The sequence below is a fragment of the Peromyscus leucopus genome, chromosome 7, assembly GCF_004664715.2.
Source record: "Peromyscus leucopus breed LL Stock chromosome 7, UCI_PerLeu_2.1, whole genome shotgun sequence".
Classification (NCBI taxonomy): domain Eukaryota; kingdom Metazoa; phylum Chordata; class Mammalia; order Rodentia; family Cricetidae; genus Peromyscus; species Peromyscus leucopus.
The window spans coordinates 67,279,051-67,291,684 of NC_051069.1; the positions used below are offsets into that span (position 1 = coordinate 67,279,051).

At 37.6% G+C, this 12,634-nt stretch overlaps 1 protein-coding gene across 2 annotated transcripts in view; it reads right to left on the minus strand.

Annotated features, from left to right (window-relative positions):
* Fbxo9 (F-box protein 9) overlaps positions 1 to 12,634 on the minus strand; it is a 32,711-nt gene that overhangs the window by 14,790 nt on the left and 5,287 nt on the right. For both annotated transcript variants that reach the window (XM_037207796.1, XM_028862612.2), the window contains exons 2-6: positions 12,297 to 12,380; positions 9,890 to 10,048; positions 8,289 to 8,346; positions 6,011 to 6,110; positions 2,962 to 3,092 (exon numbers count right to left, since the gene is read on the minus strand). In XM_037207796.1, the coding sequence (XP_037063691.1) occupies positions 2,962 to 3,092; positions 6,011 to 6,110; positions 8,289 to 8,346; positions 9,890 to 10,048; positions 12,297 to 12,380 (532 nt within the window). The remainder of the gene's footprint in view (positions 1 to 2,961; positions 3,093 to 6,010; positions 6,111 to 8,288; positions 8,347 to 9,889; positions 10,049 to 12,296; positions 12,381 to 12,634) is intronic.

Genomic DNA, 12,634 nt, shown 5'->3' on the forward strand with positions numbered 1-12,634 from the left:
TTCTAAAGGCCCTGCTACTGATCACTTAAATGGGGCTCATGAGCAGCAGGCAGCACGCTACTTCGTGGCAGTGTGGACCTCAAAACTTTGCAGAGTTGGGGCAGTAAAAGTGGCTCTCCTGTAACTCCACCATGAGGCTAAGCTCTCAGGGACCCGAGGCGGGAGAAGCCAGTCACCAACACGTCATGAGCTAAGTTACATAGTGGTTTAAGTTTTGCTCAAGCAGACAAAAAAGATTACAGATACACAATAAAGACAGATCCAAAGAAAAGAAACTTCTAAATGGGTTACAGTGTGTTTAAAAATATACATGAGCTTGGGAGAGAAAGGAAAAAGGATATATACAGTCATAGAATTAAAAAAAAAAGTTTAAAAATAATAAAGTCCTTAAAAAAGGAGTAAAGATAATATATATATGCGCCACATATAGATGGGAAATACACAGAGAGTCTGGATCCTGCATGTTACTGTATTGTCTTTGAATTTTTTTACTGTTGATAAAGGAGCGATAGCTGCTAAGAGACATTGTAGTATAAAATCTGCTAGATTAAACCAACCTAGATATTTTAAAAATACCTTAACTTCAAAATGGAAATCAAAAGGTGTGTTGCTTTAGGGGAGAGGTTATGCTTTTAATTCCATAGGAATTGAGAGGCTGTGGATTCATTCCAGGTTGATACAGATCAGGTTTGATCAGGAAAGACACCTGAAAATTCTGGCTACAGACATTAAAAAAATAAACCTAGAAAAACTACAAAACATGTAACGTATTTTACTTGCTCAAACATAAAACAAACAAAAAAATCATCTTTGGCTAACTTGTGTACAACACAAAGTCTATAATTAATATAGACATGTATGTTACCTTTAAAAGTTTATGTATTTTCAAAGCAAGGAAACCAAACACCAATAAAAACGAATGAATCAGGTGATCCAGCACCTCAAAATGCCTTTGTTACAGTTTCCTCAGAGTTCTGCATCCAAAACAGCTTCAAGGCTGCTGGCTAAGACAGTTCAGCCTCACTAACTACTTCAGCCAAAACTTAACAATTATCCTGATTTTCTTAAGGTTCCCCAAAGATGCCAGTGCCCCAGACAACAGGGAGCAGTCCACAAAAACAACACCCATATTCCCAAAACATGGATATTTGTAATTGTTTGGGGCTGGGGGTTGGTTATAAGTTGTTACTGGTTATAGTTAGGGGGAAAAAAACTAAACAAAGGAGTTAAATTCTAAGATCTCTTTCTAAATGAAAAAGGGGGATGTGACATAGAAAAGGGAAGATTGTTGAATCTACTTTAATCCAAAAAACAACTATTAATCTCAAAATAGTTTACATTGGTATGGATTTTGGTTATTGATACAAATTTAAAGTTAATTTTGTTATACTGTATGTATGTTTCTATTCTTGTTTGGGGTATTGTGTTTATGCAGCTCATTTAAAAATGTAATGTATAATTAAGAAATACAGATTAATACTTAGTCACCTTTAATAATCAAACTTGTAGTCATCATGTTAGGTATGTTTTCAAGGTTAAACAGATATATTTAGATAGATAGGTGATCTTAAAACACTTCAAAGACCTACAGAATATGACATTTAATATGTTTAATAACCTAAGGCTTTTCATGACAGTGAGATACATCTGCTCCTGACAGAACCAATTTACTTCAAAAGAAGTATAGAGTTTGTTTTCTTTATGGAAAAAGCTTGCCATTTGGGCAAAAAAAAAAAAAAAAAAACAAAAACCCTGCCCTTGCCTCAATTGCTGACAGTTTACTGTCCAAACTGGACCTGCAGCATGTGAAAGAAAGTGACTATCAAACTTCGCCAATACAAGGTAAGACAGTCCTTCAAAATTCCCTGCTTCTCAGAAAAGTTTGTCAGATATAGTAGGGCTATAGGTCAAAGATGGATGCCCCAATGTTACAAAAGAACTCTGGGTGACTGTCCAGGCAGCCAGATGTCCCTGTCATTAGGTAATATTACACTCTTCTGGGGTCTTTGATGGTGTTAAAGACTAAATAATTAGACTTAAAGTTTTCCTTAGTTATGATAAAAGGTAAGTTAGATATGAAACTTTAGACTCACAAAGACAAGATAAATAATAGAATATTTTCTCTAAATTTGCCAAATACAAATTGAGTGGATAATGTAACTGTAATTCTTACTTGATAACTGTTTTTGTTATATTATATAATTTTAGTATGTTAAAATCAAAACATTTCTTTTTTATTTAGACAAAATAAAAAAACAAAAGAACAGTGGAATATTCCTTTCGACTACGTGAATATATGTCACTGTGATTGGTTTAATAAAAAAAACTAAACAACTAGTAGCTAGGCAGGATTTTTGGAGCAGATAAAATGCTGGGAAGAAGGGCAGAATCTGAGGCAACACCATGAGAGCTAACAGAATGGGAAGTTCATAGATGAGGTAAATGAGCCTCAGGGCAGCACATAGATTAATAGAAATGGGTTAATTTAAGTTGTAAAAGTTAGCTAAAAACAAGCTTAAGCTATTGGCTGAGCATTTATAATTAATATTAAGTCTCTGTGTGGTTATTTGGGAGCAGCTGGTGGGACAGAGCTCATCAGCAGAAAAACTCTGCCTACAGTTAACACTAAAGCTATTTTCATTTAAGAAATTTTTAAACAGTTATATGAAAATGTAACTTCTGAAAACTTTGCCTTATCGTGACCACTGTACACTCTGCCTGATGTGCTTATTGACACCATGTTCCTCCAGTTTCCAAAGGGCTTCAATGAAAAAAGCATGTCATCCCAAATTCCTGCATCACCAGTTCTGTTCTTTCAGATTCTGAAAGCACAGATTTACATCTATAGCTATTTCTATTATAATTAGATCGCCTATCACATCTGGAAGTAGGGCACTAATTATCTGACTTTACACCAAAGTTCAAGTGTTTCTGAGTGAAAACGACCAAGAAGCCACCCACCTGATATGTGAGTCTGACTGGTTTCAAGCTCAGGCTGACACAGTTTGAGCATAGACTCCTGAAATGTGAGCTGCTGCTGGAAGTACGACAAGAGATCTGCCACCTTGCTGTCATCCTCATTATCTTCAATGCTGAAATGAAGAGGATGTGAGTCACTGAATGCCTCAGGCCATAAGAGCACACAGGTTAAAACCTGTTTGTTCACAGCACCTTCAAAACGTCTTTAGAAACTCACCTAAAAAACAAACTTTCTTACTACTTTTAAGAGATGTGCTAATGTGTGTCCTGCCTTGTTACAAAGCACCATACCAGTTGTTCAAACAAAAATGTTCTGGTAATTATCCAAAGAGTTAGGATTTTTAGGTTCAGGCATTGAGATTTAATTAGTTTAATTGTAGAGATTTTATGAGTTAGTGAAAAAAAATTAAACAATTTGAAAATTTTGTATAAGTTCTTTAGTGAATTTTTTTGTGTGGGGGGGTATTTGTCTGTGCACCATGCAGAGCCCCAAAGGTCAGAAATGGGATCGGATCCCTGGAACTGGTGTTACAGTTGTGAGCTGCCATGTGGATGATGGGAATTGAACCCAGGCCATCTAAAAGAACAGTCAGTACTCTTAACCACTGAGCCACATCTTCAGCCCCTACTTAGTGATCCAAAATCCCTTCTGACTGTATGAAAAAAAAATGCAGATGCCATTTGAGTTGCTAAGTTTTCTAAAGAAATTGCTTTAATCTGTCCACACTACCCTAAAGAGTGAAATATCAAATCTGAACAAGTCTTATGATCCACAAATCATCTACCAACATTTACAGATGTATAGCTGCAAGGTTGTTTTAGTTTTCCATTTTGAGGAAGTTAACCTTAAAGATGATCAGAGTTACAGAAAGGCTTGCAGGAGGATGGAGTTAGGAAAACAGGAAGGGCATTTCACAATACTGAAAGCAGATATGGTTGGCCCTAGATAAACTCAATGGCCCATCTAATAAAACTTCAACACAGGTGTGTTGAAACCCCGTGTCAAAAAATCAAATCAAACAAAACAAAACAAAAACAAAAAACTTCAACGGGGGTGGAATTGTTCCCAAAACAGAATCCTTAGAACTTCACAGATCTGGTAACACAAACCCCATGAATCTGGCAATACAAATTTGACTGAATCCTTATACAGTGCCCATAACATCTGGGTTTCTATAAAAAAAACACATTTTTTCTTTCTTTCTTTTTTTTTTTTTTTTTGAGTGTTTTTGTTTGTTTTTCTTTTTTGAGACAAGAGTTTCTCTGTGTAACCATCCTGACTGTTCAGGAACTCGCTCTGTAGGCCAGGCTGGCCTCAAACTCAGAGATCCACCTGTCTTTGCCCTGAAAGTGCTGGGATTAAAGGTGTGTGTACCACCACCAGGCTGCGTTTTTTTCTTAAAGCACCTAGCACATAGCTATAAAACCGACTAAGATCCATGTCTACATAACTCCATCCAAACTCAAAGATGATTTAGGAAAAGCCCAAATGATTCGTTTGAGTATGAACTACTTTACACTGTTAACTCTAATTTGGTGAACAGTATTATGAGCTGAAAAATTTAAACAGGCAATTAATACTGACTTCATTGGATGTCTATAATATGATTTATCCAACTCTTAAATGTTGATTTTTCTTTGTTAAGAAACACTGGTTCTGGGAGTAGGAAGAGGACCAGCAAGCAAGGAGAAAGAACAAAGCTGAATTACACCACACGAACACACCCCAAGATGAAGCACATCATTTTGTATGCTAACTTAAAATAATTAGAAACATTGGCAATAAGCATACATACTGAAAAATATAATTGTATTATTTCAAGACAGAACAAATAATAAAGTAGCGAATAATTCCTTAGCAAAACTCTATGTGATGGGCCAGGTGGTGGTGACACAAACCTTTAATCCCAGCACTGAGGAGGCAAAGGCAAGTGGATCTCTGTGAGTTTGAGGTCAGCCTGGTCTCCCAAGTGAGTTCCAGGACAGCCAGGGCTACACGGTAAAACCCTGTTACAAAAAGCCAAAAAACAAAACAAAATAAAACTCTATGTATTGGTTCCCCATCCCTTAATGAGACAGGGACTCGTGGCTCTGGCTATTCCTCAGTTCACTATACATTCAAGGATGATGCTAAACAGATCCCCTTCCTCAGCCTCCCAAGTGCTATGATCATGGGCAGGTGCCATCACACCCATTTGACACGGTGCTGGGGATCGAACCCAGGGCTTTGTGCATGTGGGGAAGCACTACTAACTGAGCTATATTCCTAGCCTTGTAACGCCCATTTGAACCTGACATTTCCTCCTAGGCACAAACACCTCTGCTTTTAATGCCATCAAGTTGGGCTTTGGAGGGAAGTTAGGTCAAAAGAATTTTGTAACTGTCTTGCAAAAAAGCATTGCTTTGAAATATACTCTTAATCTTTTTTCCGTTTAAACCATAATGCTTCTTCCTAACTGATGGAAGTGCTGTCAGGTACAATGAAACATGATTTCTCTCAATGCTTATACCTTGCACCTATGCTTTTAGGCAATGCTATTTGACAGGTTTAATAACACTCATCTATATACATTAAGAGAATGAGATCACTATAGTTCAGCATTTTCCTAATGAGATGCCTTTTTTTGAAATGTCAAAAAGATTAAAACACAGGCTTATATAATGAAGTTCTATACACCTACCACCACCTTCAAGCATTAATTAATATATTTATCAACTAACCTAACCACATTTTAGTACTTTCCACTTCAGATTTCTGAAGGTTGAAATATATTCTTTAATTCATTCTTTTCGATAATCATCAATTTCATTTTAAAAACTTTCATCACATTATGTTTGTTACATCTACTTAAAATGTAGATGTAATTCTTAAAATTTCTCTAATTAAGTAAGTCTACTTATAAACATGGAGACACTAAACACAACAGTAACAGAATCAGCATCACCTTCTTAGCAGCTTCAGAGTCAGAATGGCAAAAAGTGCTTAACTTATAAACTTTATGCATTACTGTCTGTCAAATTATATACGCACTAGCTGTTTCCAATGCCATCACCATCTGGAGACCGGGTATAAGTAATCTTGAACTCAATATCAGGTACAAGTTGCATAGCCCTACGGTAGAACTTGATGGCTAAAAGAAGAGATAAGCTGAATTAGCTATGGCCACACATTTCTGTCAGTTACTCTGATTGCCCTTACCTGTGGTTGGCACACTTCTTTATGAACAGCTGAATACTTCAAACATGCAACAGTAGCACACTGAACAAACATATCTCCAAACTATGCTGCTCAGGTTCCAATCCTCTCAAGGTTAACAGGTTGGGGGACTATCTTCTCATCCTTCCCATGTTTTTCCCACCCTCTCTGACTCATTAGACATGATTCTATGTGGGTGTTTCTTTATGGGACTCCATTTGTTAATGCAATTGTTATGGCTCAGAATCATTACTTCTGGATGAACTTTTCCTGTGTCACAAAGTTGAAGAAAATGAAATGCTGGGTATAATCAAGAGATTTGCAATTCATCCTTCCAATCCAATTTCCTTTACCCCAGTGTGCCCTTACTCAGCTAAAAAAAACTTTAAGTATTATTATTTTTATTTGAAATATTTTATTTCTACTTTTTAGAGCTTATACATATAACATTTACTCCTTCCCTTTCCTTCCCTTTCTTCCTCCAAACCTCACATATACCCCTCCTTGTTCTGTTTCAAATTCATGGCCTCTTTCTTTTAATTAATTGTTAACATATATAGAGATATGTGCATGTAGATACATATATATTCCTACATAAAACCTGCTCAGGCTGTATGTTACCTGTGTGTATGTTTTCAGGGCTGACTACTTGGTGTTGGTGTACTCCAATCTGGGGATGACTTTTCTTCCATTCTCAGAATACCTTAGTTTCCTGTAGTTTTTTGTGTAAGGTTGAGGCCTCCTGGACTTTCCCCCATTTTATTTTTTATTTCTATATATGTGTAGGTGCCCAAGAGGACAGAAGAGGGTGTCAGATCCCTTGGTGCTGGAGTTACAGAAGTTGTGAGCACCGCTGAGCATCTCTCTAGACTCATAAAACTCATTTTTGTTGTTTTATTTTATTTTTTTCTTTGAGACAGGGTCTTGTTTCCCTGGTTGGCCCTGTATACTCAGTATATAGCTGATATTGGCCTCAAACTTGTGGCAACCCTCCTGCCTCAGCCCTCTAAGCACTGAGATTACAGTATGCACTACTATGCCCCACTTAAATCCTGCTTTTCATAACTCCTGTGGGTAAGCAGTTTATAGAGATGTGGCACTCCCCCTCTCTCCCACGGGAATCTGGAACCCAAGAAGCTGATTAGCTCTTTTCCTTTGGGATTTAGTTCATTCAATTTGCTATATTCTGTAATGTTTCCACACTCTGAGTCTAGTACTATATGTTAAGTACAGAGTGAAGCCTCACAAACTAATGCAGACTACATAAGGGACTTGACCAGTTAGATACTCAAAATATGGATAAAAATATCAGTAGAAGAAATTTCCAAATAAATACAGTAACTTCAAATGATGTTATTTTCCATGTGTTTTCAAAGAACTTAATCTCAAACATTTTTTTTCATGCCCCAATTACTATCATTACCACCAAAAAAAAAAACTTAATATGGAAAGGATCACTCTTCTTATGTGTACATTATCTACCCTGCTCCTTGCTGGAGATAGAACCTAGGTCATGCATTACACACAGCAGGTGAGGATTCCACCACTGAGCTACCTCTCCATTTTACTAATGCATTTCTGTAGGGTTTGTAGAGACAAAAGCTGTAGCACCTGCCTTTGGTAAAATGTAAAGTTAAGCTTAGAAAGACCACCTACGTGTTCTTTGATTTTATCCTTTGTATTTCATGAATCCAAAATATTTTCACACGTGAAAAGAACACAGTATGATTTTTATTTTATTAATGAATAACTAATACAAAACTAAATATAGAAAATTTATTTTACTCATCCTACAAATATGATAATATTGCCCTGCAATGTATTTTGGAAACAAATTATATACAATTCATTTATTTTAACTAATTATTTTTATGAAAAGGGGTCTTTACTATGTAACTCTGGCTGGCCTGGAACTCTTCATGTAGACCAGGTTGGCCTCAAACCTTCAAGGATCTTCCAGCCACAGGAATGACTGCTGTACCTAGTCTAATTTTTGTTTTTAACTTAAAAATATAATTTCAAGTAGAAGGAGGAGAATGTTCTATTCCCAATAAATTCCATCACAAGAAAACACGGATCACTAATGAGCTACAATTCAGAAGTAGGGTTTTACCTTCATAGAGAGCTCCGTTTTGTTCTTCTTCTACTGCCTTCAGGAAGAGTTCTCGAGCCTGTGAAATAAAAAGGTGAAAAAAAAAATTTTTTTTTGAAAATCTGTATGGTAAGTAGACAAACTGGTATGGTGGCACAAGACCTCAATCCCAGCACTTGAGAGGCAGAGGCAGCAGGATCATCCTTATGTGAGGTCAAACTGGGTTTCATGAATCCCTATACAAAAATAAGTAAGTAAATAGAAAGTACATTTATAGTAGAAAGACAGCATTTTCAAATGATGCTGTAAAAACTATATATCCAAAGCAAAACAATGGATTTGGCCTAAGCCTCACAGCTTACATAAAAATAGCTCAAAATGGATTATGAACTCAAATGCAAAAATATAAAACTATTGAAAAAAAAAAACTTCAGGGAAACGAAAAATATCTTGGGGTCATAGGTGGCTCTTCTATGTGAACGACACAAAAACTATGAATCATAAAAAGAAAGGCTAACATACTACCTCATAAAGACTCCTGCTCTGAGGAGCACCCTGCTAGGATGCGGTGACATGAAGATGACAGCCCCCATGTAAGAGGACAGCGACAGGGTCAGGCAAGCAGCTAGCATGCAGAGTATGTCCAGTGTGAACAGCTACAAACTGTCCAGATACAGAAATGACTGACATAACATGACAACATGTTCAGTTTAAAATATAACAAAACACCCAATTACAGCTCCCAAAGAGCCAGGAGCCCAGCGCCAAGTGAGACGAGCTAAGGCATAAGGCAGCTCAGGCAGGGGGATCAGGGTAAGTTCTAGGCCACTCGGGCCTACACAGTGAGTTCCAGGCCACCCGGACTATAGAATGAGAACCTGTCTCAAGACAAACACAAAAAACCCAACCAAACAAAGATCCTTTGAAAAGGCAAGAGTATTTAGAAATTTCCACTTCTGCCTTTTTGGGCTTCTGCTGTAAATTCCAGGCATCCATTTTTAAGAGACTAGGTGACTCTTAAGAGGCAATAAATTAATACAAACCATTACACGAAAATGTTAGGTGACAGAAAAAAAGGCTGTATTAGTTACTGTGATAAAATGCCATGACCAAGGCAACTTAGAAAAGAAAAGCTTTATTTGGGCTCATGGTTCCAGAGGTTTGAGTTTGAGGTCCACAGGGGTAGGGGGTGGGGATGGGGGATGGAGTGAAGGCATGCTGCAAGAACAGGAAGCTGAGGGCTCACATCTAATGGCAAGCATGAAGCAAACTTGAAATGGCTGAGTCTTTAAACTCTCAAAGCTCCCTCCAGAGACACGCTTTCTCCAACATCTCTCCAAACAGTGTCACTAGGGACCACGCACTCAAACGCCCAAGGCTCCTGGGGACATATCATCACATCACAACCAAGCCCATAGTAATAACACCACCCCAGACAGTTAGAAGTTGTAAAGAATAGGTAAGCAGGAATACTGGTTAAAAAATTTTCCACTCAGAAAAACATTATTTTCCTTCACAAACACATCTCTATCAACAGAGTTGACTAATGATGAATCATGCCAGTGAAAAATCTCTATGTGCTGCAAAAGAGAGTGAATTTGTTAGAGCATTTCAGCACTTAACTTTTCTTCCTTTGCCAGCTCCTGCCTCCCTTTGGTGTCTGCAGCTGCTTTCAGTATGGAGCCTCTTCCTGACCTGCAAGGCCGAGTGTCTAGATTACTGGAACCCACACCTGGGGCAAGTTCAAACATCCACTGAGCTCTGAACATCTGGAGCTGTGCCTGTAACAAAAGGATATTTGGGGACCCATCAAGAGCAGGTAGTACAACTCTGGAGTGACTTAGCAATATGTCCAGAATCTACTTCAATGTACATTCTTGTAATTCTAAGGCCAGAAAACAGTCACTCTCTTCTTAACCAAATTCCTGATAAACGTACTTTTAAAAAAATCATTTTCTGCTTTAAACTTTAAAGAATAAATATCAGTTGAAAGTAAGTCTGTCTATACAACAAAAAGCCTAAAAATACTGGAGAATTAAATTGTAATTAGAATTGAAAATATAAGCCCTGAATTAGGGGCTGAATTTATATGGTGCTGAACAATTGTGAATAATGGACAGCTAGTAGATATTACAAAGCTCCAAAAAACTTCTATGTCAGCCCAAAGTCCTTCTCTTTTAGTAAACATTCTAGACTCCAAAAAGGAAATCCTTCTAAACAGATCATTTAAATATAAAACACAGAAAAAGTCAAGCCCTTATGTGGTAGACTGCCTTTAAGGAAGAAATTGTTACTCCAACTTCTGAAAACAGCCAAGTTATCATCCCAGCTGGGTACTGCCTCAGCAGGGTCACACCCCCTTTGGGCTCCCCACGTAATGACCTGGCTCCTGGTGAGGGCAATCTATCCTCAGAGGCCCACAGGACCAGCTCAGGCAGTCCACTAAGACTGCACTACAGACGGGCTTCTTCCTCTTCTGTCTCCCTCGCCCAGCCTCCCTCGCAAGGCTCTGACTCTTAGGTGCCCTGAAGAGCAATCTCTATTCTGCTTTCCCCGTGAGAGCTCAAACCAGTAAACTTCTCCTCCAGAAGAGAGCCACTTTTACCAGAATCGTGTCTATTGTTTCTGGCTAACTTTTTGAAAAGGCGTCTTACAAATGTTCTAAAAATGTTCTGTACAGGACTTTGGTTCCCACACTTTTCTAACATGTTACAGTTATACCTGACCTGCAGAATCTTTAGCTGCATTCATTATTTACTAAATGAAATGTACCAAATAAACAAGTATTATAATACCTATAAGTTCAATAATCAGTTTAATTACAGTAATTTTGAGTTTAATACACAAGATTTATGTCATCCTTGTAAATGGCTACAGTGTATTTCAGATTATGGTAGCACCATTCCTTAGAACAAGTAATGGATATTTAGGTCATGTGAAACTTTACTATATGTTGTAATGCTATGATAGGAATCTTTGAACCAGTATATTTACTCATTTTCCCTGTTATTTCCTTAGATTTAATCTCCTGGAGAATTGTTGCATCAAAAGGGAATGCATACTTTTAATTTTGATACACATTGCTTGTGTACCCTCCAGAAAAATAATGGCCGTTTATAATCTCAAGTGGAATGTGTGTGTTTTCACAGTCCAGACAGAATTGGACATTATTCCATAAACCAGTTAAATTATTAATGAGGCTTATTATGTCTTCAAATATTTAACAGCCATTCATATTTTTCCATTAACTGTCCCGTTCACCTTTCTGTCTTTTGTTCCTCTGATTTATGCACATAGTCTATAACTGAGGATTCTAAACCTTTGTCCACAAGGCAAACAGTTGTTCTAGTGATTTTTTTCAACTTTACCATGCCTTTTGTTATGCACAGACTTTAAACTCTTAAGTGATCAATCTTGTTATTTAAGGTTATGAGTTTTGAGGCATGCCTATGTATTATTTTGAATACTTTAAACCTACATTCTGGGGCGCAAAGCAATAGTTCAGTGGGTAAAAGCACTTGCTGCTAAGCCTAACGACCCAAGAAGCCTAATGATGCGAGTTCTATCCCTGAGACCCATGTGGTGGAAGGAAAGAAATGACTCCCACAAATTATCCTCTGACCTCCACATGGGCACACACATGTACACACAAATAAATAAAAGTTATTTTTTTTTAAAAAAAATTTAAACTACATATTGAACTCCAAAGCTGTGGTTATTGATATCTATTTTTACAGCAAAGGTATGGTTTAAGTATGCTATAAAGAATATGAAAGTCCAAGTCAGGCAGACACTGGTAGTTCATGCCTTTAATCAATCCCAGCACTTGGGGGCAGAGGCAGATCTCTGAGTTAGAAGTCATCCTGGTCTATAGAGAAAGTTCCAGGATAGCCAAGGCTACATACAAAAAGCAAACAAACAAACAAACAAACAAACAAACAGAATAGGAAAGTCCAGCTAAACTCCATGCAAAGAGCTGACAAATGCTCCCCACCCGGACCAGCTGTCAACAGAACTGAAGACACACACCTGCAGGTCTCTCTCAGCGGGACTCTCCTTTTCATCATCACCCACTCTGACAGCATCAGAATGACAATCTTCCTCCGCTTCTGCCTGAGGAGAACAAAGCAGAACAATGTCAGAAACTGGCAAACATGAGTTTCCCTTTGTGATCTACTCAACTGTTCACTAACTGTTAACAACTGTTAACTACTACCACACCTTTGAGTTTGTGGAACCCACTTTGAATATCAAGGCTGTACAATATTAGGACCCTGCTGTTTATTTCCAAAGGAAAATGAGTCTGAAAAGCATATACTCTACTCTAAGCCACAGGAGTGTTAGTATCACCATGAATCTTAAAATTT